General features: G+C 37.4%; 1 protein-coding gene and 1 long non-coding RNA gene across 9 annotated transcripts in view; one reads left to right on the top strand and one right to left on the bottom strand.

Moving 5' to 3' along the window:
- Positions 1-16,636, bottom strand: part of PCDH9 (protocadherin 9) — a 916,519-nt gene extending 899,883 nt beyond the window's left edge. For all 8 annotated transcript variants that reach the window (XM_060637015.3, XM_060637018.3, XM_060637017.3 and 5 more), the window contains exons 1-2: positions 16,057-16,636; positions 11,678-14,848 (exon numbers count right to left, since the gene is read on the bottom strand). In XM_060637015.3, coding sequence (XP_060492998.1) covers positions 11,678-14,713 — 3,036 coding nt within the window. In that variant the 5' untranslated portion in view covers positions 14,714-14,848; positions 16,057-16,636. The remainder of the gene's footprint in view (positions 1-11,677; positions 14,849-16,056) is intronic.
- A 100-nt stretch (positions 16,637-16,736) lies between these two features.
- On the top strand, positions 16,737-20,182 carry LOC144612904 (uncharacterized). The gene is made up of 2 exons (XR_013550064.2): positions 16,737-17,040; positions 17,224-20,182. It is a non-coding gene; the product is annotated as an uncharacterized LOC144612904 (long non-coding RNA).
- Positions 20,183-25,328: the final 5,146 nt, after the last annotated feature.

Raw genomic sequence — 25,328 nt, 5'->3', positions numbered from 1 at the left:
AATTATATAAATGTGGCACAATAGGGACTAAGTTCAAAAGAAAACATAGGATCCTGTCTGTACTATTCAGATGCTGTTACAAGACCAACTTTTCAGAAATCCTAAATATCCAAAAAAAAAAAAAATAATAACCAAAAGCAGATTAACAGGTGACATGCTTATTAAAAAGACATAAAACTCATATTCCAAAAAACCACCAAGAACAAAACTAAGAGGACACGCATTAAGTGCAATCTTCACCTCTGTCAATGGCAAACTGGTATCCTTGAAGACAAAAGAGAGAAAAGCAGGTAGGTTTTGTTTTTTGGGGTTTTTTGAAGTATCTGCCTACCATGGAACAGACGTTGACAGGGATCCATGTACCCGTTCACTTCATCTCATGATAACCTTATGGATTAGGCATGATTACACTCATTTTACAGACAAGGAAAGAAAGAACTGGTACATTTAAATGATGTGCCCAATGTCACAGTTTCTAAGTAGCAGTTCATGGAGTCATTTTTCCTACGCCAAATATCAAATTACTTCTTGGGTCTCAGTTTTTTTCATCTAGAAAAAGAATTAAATAGGCCAAATAGTCTCAAAGGCCCATTTGAGTCTTGAGAAACTATCCTGTGAGTTCTTTTAGACACCAAATTTATCTTTCCAAAATTAATATAGTAGCTAGACACTGCTCTAGTCACTATTCAATTATTATTTTGCTTCTTTTTATAGAATTCATACGTGATTCTAGGGTGATGTCTAGATGACTCAAAAGTCTATTAAGGGAACGTTCATGTGACAACTTTTTTCCCTCTAAAACACCTGTCCCTATCAAGCAGATAACAAAGTAAATCTATTGATCATTATGTTTAGAGGTAACGACTCAATCTAAGTATTGAAAGGTATAAGTACAAATTTTTGATAAGGAGGCAAAGGAATCTGACCCTGTTTATTTAGTTTACCCTTTCTTTTCCCATTATATCCCAATTTAAGAAAAAAAAATGTTATGATGGGCAAACATAGTGGTGTGGAATAAGGGAGAAAATGGAAACCAGAGATATCTGTTTATGTGACAGAAGAGTATTTATGTACCTCAGAATCAGCAGCTTTCTAATTTTCTGCTTCTCTCTGTCCTACATGCTGAAATCATTGAGTCAAGACACTGATAAATGATATAAAGGTGTTAATTGTACTTCACTGTTAAAAAATCAAAATGGTAAAATGCAGAGTCTAAGAAGGCCTATATTTCCTCATCTATAAGTTAGACCTCCAGAAATATGAATGGAGGGTGTCAGGGAGATCGTAATTTCTTAGATTGGAGAGCACGAGGACTCCTCAGCCACAAAAAATTCTTCAAACTAATTAGAGCTTTCGTCATCAGGCCGAAGATGTTACAGAGGAAAATATGGACAGCAGCTGAAACCAAACATTCACTCTCCACATATACTTTATTCCTTTGCCCTCTGTCACAGCTGCAATGGATACAGATGTGCTTTGGGTGTCATATGCTTACCACATTTCAATATAATCTAGAGTTGGTTTACTCAGAGGTAACCTGTAAAGAACAATTTTAGGTACACTGAGTTGCCCTGTAATATATTTGTTTATTTTTTTAATATATAAATGGGTTGCAATCCTTTCCAGTGAAATTATATCCCTAATGAAGAAAATGTTTCAAACTAATATATAGCCTAAAAATAGTGTTTTACAAGTAAAAGTAGGCCACACATAAGGAAGAAATACCAGTGTAAAGGCAGGGCTCTGGATTGGAAATAAAAGCCATTGGCTTTAGCCATGTTACTTGGGAAAAAAAAGAAACAAACAACATTTTCTGAATCTCAGTTTCTACATAAAGAATGGATTGTCTTCTTTATATGGTTATAGGAATGAAATCAATGGAACTGTTATACATACATAAAGTATGATTCCATTATCAGCTTATCTCTCAGGCTAAGTCAATATTTGCTGAATGCCTACTAAGTTCACTCTTAGGCATTGTAGATTTGGTCTTGGAACTACAAAGGTAAGAAAGGTTCAGTCTCTTACTCTAAAGAACTTTCTTACAGTTTCCTTAATTATTAAGTTTTAAATTATGATATACCAATATTTGATTTAACTGAATTACCACTTGAGACTGAAGGATCATGAGGAACCAGGGCCGTGTTTTGAACAATCCTGAATATACGACTGGGGTTGATACTGCTTTGGCTGGAGAGGATGCACAGCCTTGCCAATAACAGATGGTCCTACAGGAATAGTTTAAACCCTGAGGAGTGTTGCTTTCAGTACCATCCAGAAGTCAATAACCTTAGCTAAAGCAGAATTTAATTGTCTAAAACAGAGACTTTAGGTGTCAAAATGATTTTGCTTAATTATTACCATGTTTAAAAATCAATCAATGAATTCAACATATTTTGCCATCACTGCTTGGCAGAAGATTTTGCTGTCAAGACCAAGAATGAGCTCATGTCAAACTAAAATATCCTAACGACTGTCTGTTTTTACTACAACTTAATGTAATTTTGATACTCATTTCAATTCTGCAGCAAAAAGAATTTATTTTTATAAAATTTTTGACATCTTTTTTTATGTTGGAAATTTGAAGATTAGGAATGGCAACATTAATCCATACAGTTAAATTTAGCATTATATCTTCACCTTGAAAATGGTATCAGTGAGAAAAACTCAATTTTAAAAATTGCAAAGGAAAAAATACAGATATTTTCTATTTCTAGGAAGAAAGGACACACTGTGGGTATTGTGATACCTTAGGGATGTTCTTGAGCAATATATATATATATATATATATATATGTATGTGTGTATATATATATGTGTATATATATATGTGTATATACATATATATACACACATATATATGGATGTATGTGTATATATGTGTATATATACATATATATGGATGTATGTATATATACATATATATGTACATATATATGTATGTACATATATACATATATCCATATATATGTATACATATATATGTATATATGTACGTACATATATGTATGTATATATATATATCAAGAAACTTATCTGTGTATTTTAAAATCTATTAAGAAATTTAAGAAAGCAGACGTATATTAAGTAACATAAATGAATATAATCCACCTAGTGAATGATAAGAAATGGAGGAAAGAAAAGTTGCCAGTGCAGGTGTGTTTACAGCTGACAAACAGAGGTAAGGCTATTGTGATTCTAGGTTTCCAATGTGAAAATTGGTTCAATGACATGAATATATGACACAGGAGGGCATCAACTCACAACTCAGAACTCACTCCATTTTGTCTCCATTTGTCACTTGCACCTTCTACAAAAAGTTTCCTGCAGAATCCTGTGTAGCTGTGTATTTGAAAGTCCTCAGCGTGCAGCTGCTATCACACAGAGGCACAGATTGGTTGTATCCTCCGAATCCAAAAAAGCACTGTTTTTTTTTTTTTTTCCTCAAAGAAAAGATCTACTATGGAACTACTGTCAGCAGAAGACATTTTCTTCCTATAAAAGAAAGGGTTTCATTTTATATATCTTTCTGTGTCTCCATTCTTCTCCATATTGAGGTTTGTTTAAAGAGGAAAAAAATTTAAAAAACCTCATTCACTGAATTGCGGTTGCTATTGTCTTGCACAAAAACAGTTTTGTTTTAAAAATCAATCATCTATGAAGATTCTCAGCAAGTCCACCATACCTACTGTGTACTGCACGTGGATTATATGCTCTTTCTAGTAGGTAAAAATATAGGATTTCTAAAATCATTAAAAAATATACATGGCTCTTTCCACTGATTTATATCTAACAGGGCCAAACATGTGAAGTATTGAAGAACTGCGAGGCATTTTACTGAACACTGTCATGAGGTAAACATATTGAAATACACGTATGTCTGGAATGAGATGCTGTGCTACACACACACACACTATTTACAAATGGAGCAAGGATGAATTCTAAAAATATAGCTTGAGAAATGATTCAATATCAATTCCTATGAGGATCAAAGCACTCACTTAGTAGCCAGCCCTCTTCATTATGGTAATGCTATGGTTTTATGGATACCTAGGGTTTTCATCTGATTTACTTTTGGAGGAGAGTCGACACACACAATTGAGAGTTTCTTCTCAGGAAGAGTTGAAAGCCAGATCACGGGCATCGGAGGTACCAAAGGTAAGTGTGAGCAGGCCTGCACTGTCCACTTGGAATAACTAGATTCATCAAAAAGTAAATCTGTCTATTCCAAGGCATGTGTTTGAGATTTTTATTCTTTCAGACACATCCAATGTTTCTGCTTTTGGAAAAAATAGGTAAGACTAATTCTCTAGGCTATAAATCACTCTAATGTGGAGGGAAATGTGTTAGCTGGTTGTATTACAAAGCCTTTACTTCATATTTAATAGGCACCTGCAATACCAGCATTATACAAAGCTCTCTACTTTGCAAATCTTTAAAACCCCACTTAATTTTCAGTACCGATTTCCTGCAATCTAAGAGCTTATGAAGGGTTCACTGTGTTCATACAGATCTATGCAAAATGTGCCAGAATTTCCCTGTCTGTGATGGCATTCATTTGGAGGTGAATCCCAAATTTTTATCACTGGCGTGCTTATTTCCGACCAAAATAAATATCCTTAGAATGAAAGCTGAAGATTACGAGGACAAAAAGGAGGCAAAGTAACTAGCACTGGGAGAGATATATGCAAATATCAGCTCAATGACAATTCTTCATACCATTTACAATTGAAGCTTAAAGACCCAAATACTCTGCAATCCATTAGTTTCTCAATATCCTGGAAGGGATTAGAGTATTTCTTAATCAACTGCTAACAGACTGAAAAAGGCCAGAGAGTGGATATTAACAAAGCAGGGTAATACTAAAATGCAGAGATGGCCAGATAGAAAGACAAATTGTGGAAGAATGTTAAAATATATTATACAAACGTGGTAAAATCAACCCAATTTCCACCTCCTTGCAGCCCACATAATTAAAAATCTATATAAATGAATGAATGCTGAGGCTGTAATAGAATCCTTTTAAGAAAAGATAAGTTCACTTGTTAACAAATTCTGGAATAATGAGTATAACATGACTAGAAGGAATTAATCAAATATGCCCCTCAAATTGTGCTTATATCTTCACCACCCCCAACTGTACAGATGGTCCCAAGTCCATCATTTTAAATGTGATATGTGCTGATGGACCAGTAATCGATTGGACTGTTAAAATTGGGGAAATATTTAAATAATGTAAATAACAGAGAAGTATGGAAAAACCTATCCCTAATCAATGACTTCAAGTTCTGAATGCCTTAAAATCATATTATGGCTCAGAAATTTCTACTAATTCCAGTACTATTCTTATCTATAGGATACAAACTGTCTAGAGGACAAAATGTGAGTGAGAGAGTAAATATGGGTTGTTTTCCCACTTTATTCCTGCCATCACCCTTTACCATTAAGGAAGGGTAGTTGTTTAACTTACTTAATGAACTTCCATTTTAATGAATCTTGGCTTAGGGAAAAAAGAATATAAATCAAAACCAAAATGTCAATCATAGTAATATGTCTTTCTTGTTCTATGTTTCTGATGACTGACAGCCCAATAGGTTTGTATCAAACAAAGGTAAAAAGCATGTGTTCCTTTCCAAATGAAATGTTTGACAGATTTAACAGCTATCTGAAATAACTGATGAAATCCTAAACAGCACAGCCTATCTCCTAATGTACATGAGAAATCTTATTTCTACAACATTTGGATTTTTTTTCCCTGATCTGATGCAGATTCAGGGGGTCCTAACTAATACAAAGGATGTACCACATTAGCATTATTAGTTATTGAACTCCTATGCTTCCAGATATTGAAAACTTTAGAGCAAGCCCCCTGCTGCCTGGCATTCCCAAATTCTCACTAATATCTGACCTGTGATTAGAGTCATATTTTTTTTTAAATGACAAATTTTAGGGCCCTGGTATGTAGAATTCTGGAAAATCTATTAAACATAAAATCAGCTGTCAAGAAAGCCAAAATTTAAAAACCCGTGTATTTTTAAATAATTCTTAGTTTCCAACTACCTTGACTATATAAGATATTAACTAACTTGTTAATATTAGCAAGAGACTAGTTTGAATAAAGGGTCTCCTTCAAGAAAACATCACACTAAATTCAGAGAACGCTTACTGCAGGGATTTTAAGTGAAAGTGGTAAACAATTCACTAAACTCACTTTCTTTTTTGCCTGAAATAATACGCAAGCTAAGAGTTCAACTCTGACAAAGTCAAACTGAGACAGTGCTAAAAAAAGGAGCAGTAAAGTTGACATAGCCCTCGAGCCCATAAACACTCAGTCTGGTACCGCTAGACCAGCATGGCGTCTGTGAGTGTTAGTTAGCATTTGGACTATTTCTGCATTCCCACCTACCCCCCCCCAAAAAAAATTAGAAACCAAAACAATCTGAACAATAAAATAAAATTGTGGAAACAATGCTTCTGAGAAAATAATTTACAGGTCTCACCTTCATACCTCAGTACTGTCACAGAAAATAATGCGATATGAAAAACAATTCATTAAGAGACCATTTCTAATATTTTGGGTATAGTTTATGCACATCTCACATATGTCAGTCAACATAAAAAATGAAAGTTCAAGAGTCAGACTAATTCACAATTGGTTATGAGGAAATGTGGTTTTAGATTTGAGGTTTTTCATTAAATCTAAATTCTATTTTACTATTTCATGTATATTTTAATTTGAGCTATTATGAGAAGATACATTATAGCTTGAGATATTTAATAAGACTATACATATACTCAAAGAATATCACGTATTCTTACCAGTACAATACTTGCAAGGTAATTTTAGTGATATTAAAGCCTCTTCTGTAACACCGTAAGGATGACTCACTTGAAACTAAGGGAACATCAGTTTAGAGTGTTTCTATATATAGAAATAATCGTAAAATTTAGGAGATAGTCTTTTAACTACTGAAATTGTTTTCTCTACGTTAACACGTATTCAGTAATCAGAAGACACATCTATGCTTAATACAGTGGCAACTTTTATTTTTACTCTCCTCAAGGTTATTAGCAATGAATGCTAAAATGTACCTTGAATTTTATAGCTTAGCTGTATCAAGTTGAAAAAAAAATCAAGTATTTGTATCACAAATCCAAGAGGAGAGGTAGCCAGTTTGAATAGATGGCCCATTCTCATTTCAAATTCCTAAATCAATCCAAGGGGTCTGGGTTTCCTTTACCTCACAACTGACTTCTTGATCATAGGGCACTTGGCCAAAGGGAAGGAGTGGAAATAAAAATCGCAACTGATAACATTGTAAATATACTCTGCATCTTGGGGAGCAATTTTTCTCCACATACCACCTGTGTTCAACTGTCACGATATACTGCAACATTTGTTTCAAGTATCGTCACATTTTTTTAGTAGCCTCACATTAGTTCAGATTTGCTGCCTTCACTTCTTTCGATTGCATTTTCCCACTGTTCTAAATAGCAATTCTATGACTGTCTTCTGCATTTTACGTGACACAGCACTTCAGTGGTTGTAGTGGGATTATTCAAAAATGAAAAATAATCATAAATGTAGTATGGTATCTCTAAATGACTGGGAATAGAAGCAATTCCCTTTCTGTAGTAAAAGTACATGTATACACTTGAGTATAGCATGCACACACATTTTCAATGTTTAATTTCTTCGATACATACACAGATATACATATGAGCAAATACTCTCGATTGTGAACAGTTGAAGTCAGGATACTTAAACTCTAAAATAAGCATTTCATTTAGAAAATTAAACATGACTGTTTACCCAGAACCAGACTGTAATGCAACTCTCACAGATTGTTTTATTACTGGAAGAAGTTGTCAAATGTAAATAGGTCACTTTTTTTTTTTTTTTTTTACATTTTCATTTATACCCCCACAAAAAGCACACTGGGGCCAAGAAAATTAATTCCCCAAGTGCTGTCAACCAGGTTGGGAAATAGCAATAAACAGCTTACTGTAAAGCCCCTCCAGCCACAATAAAAAGGCTGTCAATAAGTGAGCTGAGTGAGAGCTGGGCTGTGTACAAACAGGTACTCTGGAAATGATAATCTGAAAGGGAAAAGACCTGACGTTTCTTATTCCAATATGCTGAGGCAGTGGTTCTCAAAGTATGGTCTCTGGACTAACAGCATCAACATGACTAGGATCTCGTCAGCAATGGAAACTTTCAGGCTTGACCCCAATGGTACTGAATCAGAACATCTGGGAGTGGGGTCCATGTTTTAAGAAACCCTCCGTATCATTCTGAGACACCTTAAAGTTTGAGAACTTAATATCACATTTTAAAAATCACATCCACTAAGAATGTATTTTCCTTTTAGAAAAATACACCAATGAGCTTTATCACTGTAAGCCCTACTGGAATTGATTATCTTGCCATCCTCTTAAACCTATAACAGTGAACTTTGCTTATTTATAAATAAATATCAAGACATGCTCTTGCTTTTCTTAAAAACCGGAAATTCCACCCAATCTGTGAATGATAAGGGTACTTCTGAAAATTCATGCAAAATAATTTGTGGAAAATCCAGTGACAGATTTGTTATGTTCAAGGAAAATGAAAGCTCAGTGAAATCGAGTGGATGAGGAATATGGTTTCCAACATTCTTTGCAGGGTCACACAAGGCAAAACAGCAGGGGAATGAAAGACAAAATAGGAACTTAATGCCCTGATGGCAGAGGAGTCAGACATTATGTTTTCATTGTATCGACAACACAAATGAATGATATTTAAATTTGGTAGCCCTTTACTCAAGAATCTTGCATTTTACTCACACATCAACTAGCACCATTAAGTGAAAAAGGTATTCCTGTTCACAGCACTCTGTGCCCACTCAACTAAAAATCTTCACACATTATATGTTTATAAATTCCTTTGAAAGCTTTTGTTGTGATAAACCCTACTTTTTTCAAAATTGTGTAGCTTCAGGAGCATATTCTGTATAAAAGCAACTAGTTGAAGAGAAGGAGCTAAAAATAGAACTTTTATTTTAGCTTAACTAGAACTTCTTCAGATAACACTCATGTAGTTCAGTTAAAAAAAAAAAAAAAAAAAAACCTAAAAGGATCGTATATAATTTATGTTCTTCATTCATAGAAAATATGCCTCTTACACTAAAATTGTACATATTGCTATCACCAACACTTCTCCTTACTTCCAATATTTCTTTTCTCCAACCCTGCAATTTTTCTTTCTCGGCGTGAAAATTTCTAAAAGGTATAAGCAAAGCCATTTCAATAGCTTTTCAGCATAATAGTGAATTACAGCTATGTCTGAACATCCAAATGACTACAATGAGAACTGCACAGTAACACATGGTCTCAAGGAATGTCTAAAATGCACTTTAGTTCCAGTTAGAGAATTAGTCAGCATCCTATTTTAAAGATTACATCATACAAATGTTCTTATGACTAAGCCTAAACAAAATATCTTTTCCATAATTTGCTGAAATGCACTTAACATTTATGTCACTGTACTACATAGAGTTTCAAGTTTTGTGGAGAAGTCAGAAAAAGTGGGCCCGTGCGTCAATGCTAATCCACACCACATTTACATGAAAAGAAAGATGATGTTGGAAGAATATCAGAATGTTTCTTTGGAAAACAAATTTCAGATTTTGTATGAAAAGTTCAAATCATGCTTGCTTTTTTCAAGAGAGTATGCAAATCATAAAATATCAGCATATTGTGAGTGACCTTCACCTAAAAAGTAAATAAAAAAGCCGTTTTCTTTCTTTTCATTAATAGTACCTTCATATTTAAGTCCATTAAATCCATTAAGTCCATTAGTTTCAAAAATTACTTAGCATGATTAACTATCTTATTTACCAACTTTCACAAACCTTTACTAAGCTCAGAAATCTTCTACATTTTAAAACAACCTCTCTTAAAAAGCTGATGAAGTTAACATAAAAATAAGTCTTCCCAACTTCAACTTCTATCAGATAACTTCATATGCTCCTCTAGAATTCTGACACGGACTTATTTTAATTCCTCTCATTCTGTGCCTTCAAGCTTTAAGTATATGTACTTTTAAAATGCTCTAGATATCTAATCTTTTACATTAAGAAGTAGAGATTTTAGTTGAATAATCACAGATAGACATTATGCTTACTGTTCTGGGAATATCTATGTGATTCACTGTCAAAATTACTTTTATGAATATCTTATTACCACATAACCTTAAAGTCATTCCAGAGCAATAAACACTAGATGGTAAGAGGGAAATAGAGTTTCAATAAAACATTCTATCTCACCCCACGTCCCACATAAAAAAAGGAAAAACTCTTGAGTTTTCACACACTGATCAACAATTGTCAATACTGTCCTGCAAATTTATTTTTGCTTTCCTTGATTTTCTGAAATCTATACGTTCCTTATTTTGAACAAATTCAGATGGGCCATCACCACAGGGGGACTCAGTACCAACAAGGGTAGAACTCAGATTACGAAATCCTAGAAAGTTGGTGTGGTGAGAGCTAATCACAAAAGCGCAACCAAATGAATTGAAATGCTAGTTGCTCCAGAGCAACTATCATTAAATAAAAGGTATCTTTGGCTGTAGTACCAGCTTGATCCTTCCCTCCCCCCTTTCCTTGCTACTGCGGGATGGGCGCCTGGCCAGCACAAGCGACATGATACCCTAGTGCCATCTACAGGCTATTACTGACACTCAAATTTCATGGCAATAGACAAGCACCAGTGAAATAAATTAGACAGCACTGCATTTAAATCTTTATTAACAAGGAATTATTAGACCTAAGAAAAACTAATTCTGGATTTGGTTGAAATATGAGTTTCTCAGCCTCTTAATCCCTCTTCATATGGCATATTTCACAGTTTAAAATGAGTTATGACAGATCACTTATGCATTACTAAGATGGGAGAATATTTACAATGGATTCATTCTTTTCTGTATAAATTGGTTATATCAGGGAGAAAGCATTCCTTCTATTTTTTTTTTTTTTCTTGAAAGAGTACTTTGGCCATTACGGACAATTTGCCAACCTTCTATTCAATACCCAATGTACTATATTACAATGAAATCATCTGAAATCAAAGAGAAGGCTTCCTATATGGCTTCGTTGCAATCTATCAACAATCATGTGCTTCACGGCTGATGTACATTTAATAAACTACTATCTTGTTTAGAGACTAAAAAAAAATTAACCCCTTTAGCAACCACAGCTCCAAAATAATTATAGCGACACCTTCAAACGTCATTTAAAACTTGGGATTTGAAGGTGACTTTTTAGATCAAAAGGTAACGTGAAAATCTTGAAGCAGTCAATTTGGAAACCCCAGGAGCAGAATTTGGCATAACAGGACAGGTTTTCTTCTTCAGCAAACATTATCTTGGGACATTTTGGAATTATTTCCTCTTTTCATCTTTTGTCATTTGAAGGAAACTGGGAAGTTAAATAATTCTCAGAACTCAGAAATTTCAAAGCTGTTCTAAAAATTCTTGACTGAGCCCCAGAGGAATAAAAAAAGGGGTCAAGTTTTTTTTTTCCCTCTTTGTAACTAAGCTAAAGTTAGACCAAAACAAGAGACACACTGGCACGTTAATACTGGTTGACTGGGCACTTGTATGCAGTACTTATAGACCAGTAAAAGTGCTCGTTTACCTGTCTGGTGTGTAAGGGGCCCTTTGTCTTGAAGCCTCCTTGGGAACTGCACTCTGAGGCACTGAAGTGATCTGAACTAGTGGAAGAGCGTTTGGAGAGGGTGTCACAACCCCCGACAAAGGTGTTGTCCAAAGGGAGTTCCTGAATCACATGATGCTTTTTCACGGAAACCGGAGTGTCTGGTTTAAGATGAAAAGCAGGCTGTGGAGAAGCAGATTTGTAGTGCTTGGCCAGGTCAGGGCTGTTAGGCTTGAAGGTTGTTGGAGGGGCTGGGCCCCAGTCAAATCTTCCTATACTTTGCTCCTCCAGCTCAGCGGGCAGACTTATTGTCCCATTGATAGGTTCGTGAACTGCATCGTCAGGTTTGGACTCTTCAATTGTAACAAAGTTCAAAAGAGAGCTCTTGGGAGACTTTCTTTTCTTCCTTTTCTTTTTCTTGTTTTGTTTGTTCTCCTGGTTTGGGGACATCCACTCAGCACCTTGCTTGCTCCTCTGAGCTGCTTTGAACCTCGATGCATGGCGACATCGCACCAGGACAGTGACGAAGATCACCACTATGACCACCATGGCCCCTGCGACGATGGCAATCATGATGGTGAGATAGTCCTCATTTTGATAGGGTTGGCTACTGTCCCCTATGTTCCTATCCAGTGGGGTCTCCATAGTCCTGCGAATCAAGTCATAGATATAGGAGGCATTCCCAGCGGTGTCATTAACGTAAAGAAAAACAAGCACGAGTGTGTGCAAAGACTTAGGGTATCCCAGGTCACTTATATTGACCACCAAACGGTGCAAGCCCACATCAGTAGGTGCTGGCTTCTCTTCCAGAGTGATGTTACCTGTTACTGGATCGATCCGAAACAAGCCTTTGTTGTTCCCACTCACAATTGTATACTTCAGTTCGGCGTTCATCCCAGTGTCGATATCCACTGCAAAAACTTCTGCTACCACAGAGCCAGGAATGGCTGAGAGGGGTACCAACTTAAAAGAAGTGTTGGAAGGTGGAGAAATGACAACTGGGCTATTGTCATTGACATCCATGACATTGATAGTTACTTTTGCAGTGGAGGAACGAGGTGGTTGTCCTCCATCAGTGGCTTTGACATCAAAAGTGTAGGAACTCTGCTGCTCTCTATCAAATGAGACATTTGACTTTATGACTCCAGAATAGGGATCCAGCACAAAATTATCATTGTCATTTAGAATGGAGAGAGTCACAGCTTTATTCTCTCCAGCATCTGCATCTGTCACTGTGATTACCCCCACAGTACTATACTTTGGCAGATTCTCAGACACAAAAAATTGAAAATGATTATGAGTAAACTTGGGGCTATTGTCATTCTCATCCAGAACAGTAACTATCACGGCCGCTTGGCTTTGGAGGGGAGGGGTTCCATTGTCCCTGGCAGTTACTGTAAAAATGAACCGCTCCTGTTCTTCTCTGTCAAAGACTCTGGAGGCTGTCAAAACTCCTGTCTTTCGGTCCAAATCAAAGAAGGAGGCATTCGGTCCAAGCTGATAAACAATGTCCGCATTTTTCCCACTGTCTTCATCTGTGGCACTAATAGTTGTTAAGTATAACCCACGTCGGTTGTTTTCAGAAACTGACAGCTCAATTACAGGCTGGTTGAAAATTGGTGGGTTGTCATTTTCGTCCTCAAGCTTAACCCTTACCAGGGCAGTCTGATTTAAACTGGGTTTCCCAGAATCAGAGGCAACAATTTTAAAGCTGAATTCTTTGGTGCCCTCATAGTCCAACAAAGAGGAGGTCTCTAACAAATATTGGTTATCGTATACTGCCTTCAAATGAAATGGGACATCTCTTTCAATAAAACAGATCACTTTGCCATTCACATCTGTGTCCTTATCTGAAACTGTAATTAGGGCAATCTTTGTATTGACAGGATCTTTCTCAGATAAATACACTGTGCCATTGATGGGACTTATAATGTACCTGAGGTCTATGTTAGGAGGGTTATCATTTACATCAGTGACATTGATGGTAACCGTTGCTCGAGCAGGAGTGGAGCTGCCATCACTAGCCAGCACTGTCACTTTGTGAATGGCTGTCTCCTCTCGATCTAGGGACCTCTGAACTGTAATCAGCCCAGTAGTATTATTTAAAGCAAAGAGCCTTTTGGTTGCAGGGGCGACCTGGGCACCAAAAATGTACCGGATTTCAGCATTACTGCCTATATCTGCATCAGTGGCATGGAGCTGAATTACAGAGGTGCCCACAGGAGCATTCTCTGGAATATGCACCTCCACTTGACCCTCTTTAAACACTGGCCTGTTGTCATTTACATCACTTACTGTGACCTGCAGTATGGCCGTGCTGGATTTCTGTGGAGTGCCTCCATCCTCTACTTTGATTTTCATCACATAGGTATCTTTCTGTTCTCTGTCCAAGTTTTGCTGAACAATCAATTGCGGCCACTTCTCTCCCTCCGGAGTTTCCACGATATCCAGTCCAAAAACACTCTGCCCATTTAACAATTCATAATGCTGTACACCATTGAAGCCTGTGTCAGGATCTGTTGCTGATGGAATTGGAAAGCGGCTGTTGATCAAAGTGTTTTCTGGAATGGAAATATTGATGACAGGGGATGGAAACATGGGGGCATTATCATTGGTATCCTTGACAATTATTTTTATTTTGATCAGCCTGAAAAAATCATTGGGGAGGATCACTACCTCAAGTTCAAAGAAACACTCATTCTCCTCAGCATAAGAGGCTCCAGCACAGAGTTTTTCTCTGTCTATTCTATTGGAGGTTGTGAAAATTTCCCCAGTGCTACTGGATACTTTCACCAAAGGGGCATCCCCAGCTTTAGAAACCAGTCTGTAGACAAGGCTGGCACTGGTCCCTGTGGCAGCATTGATGTGAGAAATGTTCAGATCCTTTGGTATGTTTCCTATGGGCACATTTTCAGGCAATTCCTCTCTAATAGTGTAAATAAGTTCTTGAGCTATTGCGGAATCCAGCCTTAAACAGGCAATCAGAGCAGCCAACAGGTAAAAATCCCTCAGGTCCATGATAATGTATTTATTTTCTTTTCCTGGATTTTAGGGTTTAAAGGTTTCCACTGAGGAATGATGCACGAATTGCAAGAGGAAGCGTGCATGGACTGGAGGATGCATTACATCTCATCGCTTATTTGGAGACAGCCACTGTCAACACAATCGTATAGACAATATTATTCTTCAGTAAACAAAAACACACAGTCATGAAATATCACAACACATTTTCCACTGCACATTAGTAAACATGGCAGTTTGCTCTGCCACTGTTTGCAAGTTAACTCTGTGGATGAAAACACTAAATATCCACTGCTTGTTGCATTTGCCAGGAGAAAATGAAATTAATCTACTTTTGAATTAAGGACAGCTGCTATTTTTACCTGAATTCACCCACACTGTTTTTCAGGACACTGTTTAATTCAAAACATGCATTCTTGTTCTCCTCTTCCCCTCCCCCTGTCTTACCCGCCTCCTGGCTTCTAACCCACCTCCCTTAGTTTTTTTAGGTGCAAGTGAAAAACACCAAGTATTTAGCTATGGTTCCTGCTAATTGCTTTGTCACATGTCAAATGTGATGTTTTCTTCTCTGCTACACTGAGTCACCTCTTTCCTCTAAAAAGACTATCTCTTCTTTCCTCCCAGTTCCTCAACTGCCTTCTAATACAATCTTACTGGGAAACAAGCACCCGGACATGCTGCTGCAGCATCAGAAGCAATAGTCACAGGCCACTACACAGCCTCATTGCTTAAGAGCACGATACCAACACTTCAAATTTCCTACCCAGACCTTGCTCTCATTTCTCCATATTGCCAAATTATCCCCATTTGGATTAAGAAACACACTAAAACTTTTAAAAATGTATAATACAAGATTCCTCATCCTAGATGTGGAAGAGAGTGTGGAGATGGAAGTAAAACGCAGCTAACATTTCCATGTAACAGCACAATATTTTCTACTGAACATAAAAGAGGAAAAAATGCAGTTTCTTAACCCTGATCCCTGGTTATAATATGAGTAACATCTGCCACACATAAATACTGCAACCCAGTAACGCAGGTAAAAAGGCTTCTGCTTAGATGCTCCCCTAACTGCAATTTAAATGGGTGCAAGGCTCCAGGCAGCTACCTACTTGAGTAGAACTGGTCAGTTCCCAGGCTCTAATCTTATCTGCATTAGGCTGTACGGTAGCTGATGCCCGCGATTAGTTCCAGCAGAGTGATGCAGGTAGGGATGCAGATACAGCCTAGTAGGTGAGCTCTGCCCCAACCGTCTACCCAATTACAAACATCCCTCGTCCACACTGAGGACATATCTAAACACAAAATTTACAATTGTGCATGCGAAACTTTACACTTACGTTAGTTGCCTCAACCTTTCCCCTTTCCCGGTATGCTGCAGTTAGGAATGATTTGTTCCAACACATAGAAAGCCATGCATCTGGTAGCACCAGTTTGGGGAGAAATCAGAAGCAGCAAAATGTTTCCTCCTTGTGAATTGTGTTGCTTCGGGCTGGCAAATTAGCAACTCCAGAGAACAAATTCACAGATTTGTCGTTAGTCATTCTCTTCACATTTTCGTCTCTATTACCACGGGGTCTGGGCTCTTCTGGTATTTAACACACACACAACATCCAGTTGCACTTCTTCAGCTCAGGGGTATTTTCCACAGCATCAGGCATACCATTTCCCTCCGATGTCAATACTGCTTAAGTCTAACTTCTGGTAGGAAACGTCAGAGTTGGGGTGATGGTGATTCTCTGGCTGCTCTCCGGGATGACAGTTGCCCGAAAAATTCCTAATCGGTTATCTCTTTCGTGCTTCAGAGACTCTAAGGCGCTCCTTCCTGTCTTGCATGCTCTCCCTCTCTCCCTTCTCCTCTGCCCCTCTCTCCTTCTCCCTCTCCTCTCTCCTCTCTGAACTGAATTTCTTGATATAACTCTCAATAAGCCCAGAGGGAGGGCGTGACTGCCAGAGCCCCGCCTCCGGCCCCTGATTGGCCCGCATCTTGCGGTGCGGGCGGCTGCAGCCAGGCACGAGGGAGGGGGCGAGGAACAAGGCGCTGACTGTCTCCCAGCCTCCCCTCCTCAGCGCCCCCTCGGCAGCCGCGAAAACCCGGAGAACTGATCCTGGCCCCGGGAGAGCCGGGCTCCAGGAGGCGCACTGAGCATGCCCAGCAGGGTTCGGCCCGGAGGGAAGTGTCGCTGCTCCCCAGGCCGGCGCGGAGGCAGCTCTCGCAGCGTGAGCCGCCCTTCGGTTTGCTCTGTGCGGCGAGGGGCAGAGAACCGCGGAGCACCGGTGGTGGGACGAGCCGGGGCGGCGCGGGAGGCAGGCGGGCAGTGCAGGCAAGGATCCGGGGAGCCTCCCGCACCGCGATGGGCGGATGGTGGGGGGGGGGGGGGTGCAGAGACGGCTCATCTCCGGGAGCACATTTCGCACTTGTCTTTACTAAATGGAGGGGCCAGAATGCGAAGGGAGGGAATAGTCAAACCGGGGTATGAGACACGATATGCGCTGTCACCCCTCAGGAGGAAGCACGGGCCAACGGATCTCCGGAGAGCGTTAAACAGACAACAAGCCCGGTGCTGCAACTAGAGGCTTTTGCTGGCAGGAACATTGGCAAGAAGGGCAGAGAGGGCGGATAGCGAAAGGTCGGGACAGGATATTTGAATCTCAACCAGGACCGGAAAGAAAATTAATTTGCGCACTTTCTAGAAGCAGGGTGATGGAAGATGCCTGGGGAAAGGGAAAGTGGCAGCTTCTGGGACGCCCTTGATCAGCCCCAGGCTTGTCTGGCGTGCGGTGCAAAGTCTCGTCTCGAAGAACAGCGTGGGCCACGGCGACCTATCTTAGCTGTCCTTGCACTTCGACTCCCGCGGTGTCCAGAAACCTAGGAACCCGAGCTCGTCAGGTCGCGCGGCTGCAGCAAAACCTGCATCCAGCTCACCTAACTGCAAACTTTGCTTGTGAGAGGCTGGAAGGAGTCCCGTCCAGCTGTTCCCCAAGCTGTAGAACATTTCCTTTCCTTTTGCACTTCTGATTGCAACTTTACATGTGTACTTGTCTCTCCCTGTGCTTTTCTGACTCCAGTTCTGTACCAAATCCTCACAGGTTTCTCCTTTTCATACAAGAGCTAAACGGAATGACTCCGGAAAGGATCAGCCTTATTCCCTAAATATTAGCCCCCGAAGCACTGTTTTCAATTGATCTTTTAAAATTAGCAAACCACGAAGATTTCTGTAAGGGACTCTACCCACAACGCCAGATACCTAAGTTTGAGGCATTAATAACAGTTCACTTGGAACAACACACAAAAAAAATATTTTTGAATGACCTGTAAAAGTTGTCTGAGAAAGTCTTAATGCGTGATTGAATAACTTGTTCTAACTTAGAGGATAAAGAGTATTTGTCTTAAACCTCCGTGTTCCTCATTCTGTACTGGGCTGTAGAAGCACTAAAGACTCTACAGTTAAGCACTATGATGGCATGTTCCTTTTGTTTCAGTACAATGTTTTGGTTGTTGTTTTTTTTCCAATAAGAACAACTTATTTTTAGGTATTTAAAAGTAAAAAAGGAAATCATTAAGCCTACCAATCTTAGATATTGTACAAATAATTCCATTATTTAACCAACTCATTTGGCATTACAATTTCCCCTCATCTGTGAAAATATAAGCTCCTTTTTATTCAAACTTTTCCTCTGGCGAATATTCACAATAAAAGTGCAGTACCTAAAAGCCCACTGTAAAATACATTGATCCCTTATACATAAAATAGAAAAACAGTTTCTTGCAAGCAATAGGTGGATATTGTTTTTAAATAGCCTAATGACTCTTACGATAGTATTTTGTAGGATTAGAATATACAGAATGAAAAAGTCTGCTTAAGTATACAAAAGTCAAAAAAAAATTACCTGATACACTGTGAATTACAGGAATTCTTTTATTTTACTACTGATGATTATTTTGCCATTCACAAAATCTACAGTTAAAGCTAGTGCATTGTTCCAACTGTCACCTATTTTGTGCTCTGAACTAGTTTAAAATAAATGAACCATCATCCTGATACATTTACAATAAACACAGCAGCACAGGCACTTTCCAGTTCATTTCATAAGCATCGTGCTATCTCACCTTCTTATTCTAATCATACTGTAGTCATTTCAAAGTTCTGTTGTAATCGCAACACATAGCTTAGCAATAATTATTTAACCTTATTACCAAGCGTAATTGTTTCTGTTTGCTAAAGAATAGCTTGACTTGTAGTCAGAACCCATTATTATCTTATACTCAATAGACGAAATCTTAGAACACAGATGAAGGTTAGGAAGAGAAAAAAAAATTATCACATGACTAAATTTACAACCATGAGACTTCAATTAATGGAAACCACAGGTCAAAACCCCCAAAAAGAAATACATTTAGATTCTTTGCAAAGGAAATTGAACACAGAAATAGAGCTGACTTCAGTGCATTCTATTTTGTGTTTATTTAGCATATCTAAATCACTGAGATTCTTTGACCATACCAGTTTTAGCTCTTAAAGCCAGAACAGTTGAAGCTTATTGTTACCCTATTATATTCCAACTTATAAACTATAGAATGAGAACTACGATTAGAGATCTCATGAATATCCCTGGGAAAAAATAACTTGAGGCTTCTGACCAAAACACTATGTAAAACATGTGCATAATGAGAGCTGCTCACAATTCACCTCTACTTTTTGAAAGTTGTGTCAACAGAATTATGAACTTGGGAAATAGTAATTTTAGTTTTCGTAGGGGAATATATTGTGTTTTTTTTTTACTGCATTTTAATTGTTTTTCCTTAGTGAATTGAATAAAATATTAGATTTCCAATTATGACTTCCAATACAGATCTTCCAAGATGTATTCTAGACTTCCAATTAGATCTCTTTTAACCATTATTCATCTTTGTTAGTGCATGTGTTGTAGAGCCAGGAATCACGATATTCTCACCTGTGTTGTACCTGATTAGTACTTTAGGAATTATGTCATCTGGGCTATATTAAAATTGCCTTAGTGTTCTCTCTGCATTATGTAAGTCATGGGACACTTACAAAGCTAAGTCACCTTCAGCCAGCTAACTGAAAACTAAAATGCTATTACAGACTTATGTTGAAACAGATGTCAGGTTGAAATTATTATATTCTGAAATTTTAATGTTGCTCTGTTTATATATATTAAACCATAGTTTCCATGTAATGGCACTTAATAACTTAAATTATGAAGTTTAATTGGATTTTCATCTGATTTTCTAGTTATCACTCAGCATTTTAAAATTACATTTCATATCAATTGTAAAGGCTTCTTTAAGAAACAATTTATACAAGAAACAGACTGTGGTACTTGGAATGATCAAATGAACTCAAAGATTTCAGAACTAAAATTTTCGACTCTAATATACTAGTTCTATATTGTAATCAAAGTTAAAAATTAAAAAATATTTCCATGCCCTATATTTCTAAAGTTCCCTTAATCTAGATGTCTTATTGTGTCTGACACACATTAATCAATCAATCACAGGGGGTCTTACCTCACAGCAGGTATTATTGTCCCCATTTCACAAAAGATGCTAGACTATTGTACCCTACTTCTGGGGGAGAATTGTGTGAAGAATTCTAAGGGTTATTTGTATTATCACTGTTTAGAAAATGACAATGCAGAATTCTAAAACCACAAAAAGAAAATTAACACCTTTTAAGCCTGTGCAAACTGGTTAAGTGTAGTAAGCTTCTTAAATAATTCTGTTGCTTCACTATTAGCTTTTTCTTTGAATACTTTTTTTTTTCTTTAACGAAAACCTAGCTCAAGGTAATCAAATCACAAAGGAAAGCAGGTGACAAGAAGCTTCATTCTGTTTGAATGACTGAACTAAATTTATCCCAATTTGCTATATTTTTATGACTGACAACGATTATAGATGTCAGGTTTGTAGCTCTAACAGTTATTACAATATTAACTGACATTTTCCAGTGCCTCTATGTTATCATGACTACTATATAAAGAAAATATTGAATTTTCAAGTTTCGTTATTGGTTTTTTAAGACGTAAGGTCATATCAAGACATAGCTTTCATAACAAAGCCTTTCCCCTCTCATAGGTGGGGCTCAGGTAATCACTCAGGAAAACATGAAAAAGTGGTTTTAAGCTAGTAAAGAGAATACATGTTTTTTAATTTGATCACTTTAAGTCATGGAATTTCAAGTAAAATATAACATACAAAACTTTATTTCCTGTGTATATTTCTATTTTCCAGTTTTTATGGGCAAAAACTGTTAGATTAGAATATCAGGTATGATCTATTCACAATTCATATTTATATAAATGTCCAAAGATGCAAAAATAGCATGCACGTTTGGAAGCACCTGTATTTACATTGAAAAATATAGGAAAATGTTCGAGACAAAAACCTGGTTCAAACACAACAGTATTCACCCAAGGATAATTGGGAAAATGATTTTCTTAGATATTAGGACTTTCTCAAGTTAAAATATAGAACAAGTTTTTTATTTTTTCAGTACTTTATCAATAAGAGTATGTTGTTGAAAACAAAACTTCATGTTACTTGAAACATCATTCTGGTAACTCATTCTATATCCTCCCCGCCCCCGACACACACACACAACTTCCTGCTTATAAATCTTTCCTGTTTGTGTGTGTGTGTGTGTGTGTGTGTGTGTTTTAAGACAAACTCACATGATACTCTTCTAGGAGCCCAATTTGTTACATAATGTGCACATAAATAGACAATATAGGGCAGGATGGATAAGCCTCATTTTTCTCTTATAATCTCCTCTCAGGAACCAAATTCAACCCACAGTCCCCTCTAATTCAATTAGGATGAGTCAGGGAGACGATGCATATTCCATTGACTCCTGTAGCTCTGGCTTAACTCCGTATCACTGATAAGACCCAAGTGATGGATATAAGGATTGCTCAGCCTTTAAAAGATACTGGTATGCTTTGACTGGGACTTAAGTCAATACCACTCTGCTGACAAAAGTTGTGTGTATACATACAATTCTTTAATTTTTTTCTTAAATGAAAAACTGATTCTGCAGTGTATACTAATACACTCCTTAAAAGGTTCTAAAATGCACATCATCTTTTCAGTCCGATGCCTATGAATTTACTGTGCTCCAGCTATAAGATTGGTGAATTTTCAGAAAGGATTAAAAGAGCATCAAAGAAACTTCTTGACTTTATAGAATGGGGTTGATCTGCTTTAAAGCAAACCAGGACACATAAGTGATTTATTTTTAAAAATAGTATGTTATGAGACACATTACATGGAGCTTATAAGAAAGCCTAAGTATGAAAATTTTCCTCGGAAAAATATCACTTGTAAAATATAAGAAAAAGCAGTAAATGCCTCCTCTTACAATAATTTCAAAAAGATCATAAACATTTATGTCACAAAAATATTCATGCAATGTATTGATTTTGTAGAGTAAATAGCACCATGTTTGAGAGCAACATCAGTGTATCTATGACCTAATTGCAAATTTATTTGTTAATTTCTGGGAATAACAACTATACCAATTGACGTGTCTTTAACAGCTATAATGGAGTGTAATGGGATTATTTTTCAGTAATATTTGTCTCTCACCATGGAATTAGGCTGACTTTTTGGTATATTGCAACAGATAAGATCCTAATGACCAAGTGACACTTCATGTAAATATCGCAATTAAGAGTATAAAGTGAGGATTACATGAAATTACTAAACTCCTATGGGACAAATTTAGTGTCATTAATCTATTCATGAATTCATTCAAAAATCTATTTAAAACTCACACTATATAAAAAAAAACCTACTCTACTTTTAACAACCTCCTATATGCTCAACATAGAAATATTCAAATGTCTCAAACATAATTCAGCTGAGGCCTCTATTTTCTTTTTTTACAGTGAGCATACTAGCCTGTGAGTCCTTTCTACTTTGCTAATACCCATGACAATATCTCTTCTTCATATTTTAGGTTTAAAAAATTTTGCTTGTGACATTATTCTTAATAGTTTAAATGCTCAGTGGCAAGTTTTTGATAATATTCATAAATATGCCAGCAATCTACTTGTTTTTAATCTTCATATTAGTCCAGAAGGTCTACTGAGTTTATTATTTTAAGGTTATTATAGTAAAATTGACTTTGTGATTTAAATAAGAATTAACCTGATTCTGTGTTTCTCAAACCTTAATATGAATACTAACTCTCCATACATCTTGTTAAATTAAAATGCAGGTTCTGATACATTAGTTTTGTAGTAGGAGCTGAAGTTGTACATTTCTACCAAGTTCCCAGGGGATCCTGATGTAGGTGTGGACCACACCTTAAGTAGCAAAGACCTAAGAGGAATTTTAAAAAGTATCCTGACACACAGGAAAAAAAATAATAATAAAGACAAACACTGGAGAAAGGATTATACCTATAATTTTTTTTTTTTTTTTATAAAAATTTTTTTTTTCAACGTTTATTTTATTTTTTGGGACAGAGAGAGACAGAGCATGAACGGGGGAGGGACAGAGAGAGAGGGAGACACAGAATTGGAAACAGGCTCCAGGCTCTGAGCCATCAGCCCAGAGCCTGACGCGGGGCTCGAACTCACGGACTGTGAGATCGTGACCTGGCTGAAGTCGGACGCTTAACCGACTGCGCCACCCAGGCGCCCCTACCTATAATTTTTATACCTACCATTTTACCACAGGGATTAATTCTGTTAACAAGCATTCTTCTAACGACAGTACTGCTCAGAGGCTCAAGGAATTTACACATTACACATACTACCTCGACTTAGTTTTCCTCCTCAGAGATTGGGTATCTGCAGCTATATTTTACTTTTACTATGGACTGGGAGTGAGAAAGCCTATTTGGAGAACCTAGCACACTTTTGAGACAGAAAATGAGGGCTCAGACACTTTGAGCAATGTGAGGGTACCAAGCCATTGATGAGTATGGAAAGTATCAACAAGGAGATGATAAATACTTGTGTGGACACCTTGTGTGGACATCTCCACAGCTCACAAGACTTCCTGTTTTGGAAATGTTTTTCTCCATGTTCCATCCACATGGGCAGCAAAACATCCATGTTCACATGGTGTGGACTCCTCCCATCCTGCCAGAAGTTGATGGATCCATCCCACTCTGCCAACACTTGATTACATTTAGGAAGATATTAAATTCAAGATTGACCAGCAAACCCCACACTAAAGAACCTAGGTCTGTAACAAAGATATACCAAGATCTAATTACTCTGAACTATGTACTCAGGAGTAATTAGAATCCATTTTTCATTACATAGGCCAGAAAACCAAAGGAAGTTTGAGAGAGAGCAGAAAGGAGATGATGCATGGAAAGAACCAGAGATGAGGAACCCCTATGGTAGTGAATTACCTGGCTCCAGTTTATTGTCAGTATCCAATCATATCCCTGCCACTATGTCAGAGCTACACTTTATAGTAGCCTTTATAACAGCTATTACTTGCAACAGTGAGCCCTAATGTAAGAGCTCAGCACAGCAACTTGGTAATCTTACTTGACCCCATTCCTAACTTACCCACTGAAGGACTAATGAACTACACTAACATGACTGGCATTTTATAATTGCAAGAGAGAATACATGAAAATAAAAATCAAACATATCAGTGGTTTTTAACTCGGGGTGTGCCTGGAGACCTTTTGATTACCACAACTGGAGCATGAAGAGGGGTTCGTGGGAGAGGAAAGAGTTCATGGGAGGGGCTGCTACTGTTTGCTACTGGTATCTAGTAGGTGGAGGCCAAGGGATGAGGCTAAATATTCTATAATGTACAGAACACCTTCCCTAACCTCTGCCCTCCCCCACCACACACCCCAAAGAATTAAATGGCCCAAAGTGGCAGTGGTGTCAAAGTTGAGGAACACTACCTTAGATGAATAGCATTTGTATGTTTTATATTATGATGTCACTTCTACTTATAATTTCTAAGTCACCAGAGCAAATGTTAAAATACCACTGGAGTTCATTTGATACCCAATAGGACAATGGACAAAATAGGTTACAAATTACATCTCTGAAATACTAGTTGAAATAGGAAGAAATCTCTTCCAACTCAGTTGGGCCTAAACTTGGCCATTTCTGTCCATTTTTGTTTTCAGAAAATTAAAGTTTCATGTATATGTGAGGCATTTTTACTAGTTTTATGCTAGTGTGTCAGTTAATTTTATCTAGTGTAAGTTAAGTTTATATGCCCGTATCATTTCTATTATTTCACAGTTTTAAAAAATTTACCCCACCCACAAGTACTCTCACAAAACACTACTGCCCTAGATTTTGTTACATATCTGACACATTTGGGTTGTTCATCAGGGCAAAAATTTAAACTACAATCATTCCAAACAGAAGATGAAAACCTCCCTTGGTTATAAGATTATAGTTCCCAGTAAAGCATCTATAGCTGTGTTCAAAGCATCTATAACTCTATATACAAGCCAAAAAACAAAATCCAATTAGTTGCTAAAATTTCTTTAATCCTGGTTATCATAGTCTCAAGAACTTATTTTCATTCTTCCAAAGGATATAAATCACATATATGTTTATTCTAAAGTTTTGAGGTCAATTTAACAGTTCCTGG

The sequence above is a fragment of the Panthera onca genome, chromosome A1 (assembly GCF_046562875.1).
Source record: "Panthera onca isolate mPanOnc1 chromosome A1, mPanOnc1 haplotype 2, whole genome shotgun sequence".
NCBI lineage: Eukaryota > Metazoa > Chordata > Mammalia > Carnivora > Felidae > Panthera > Panthera onca.
This window is presented reverse-complemented; position numbering and strand designations above follow the sequence as displayed.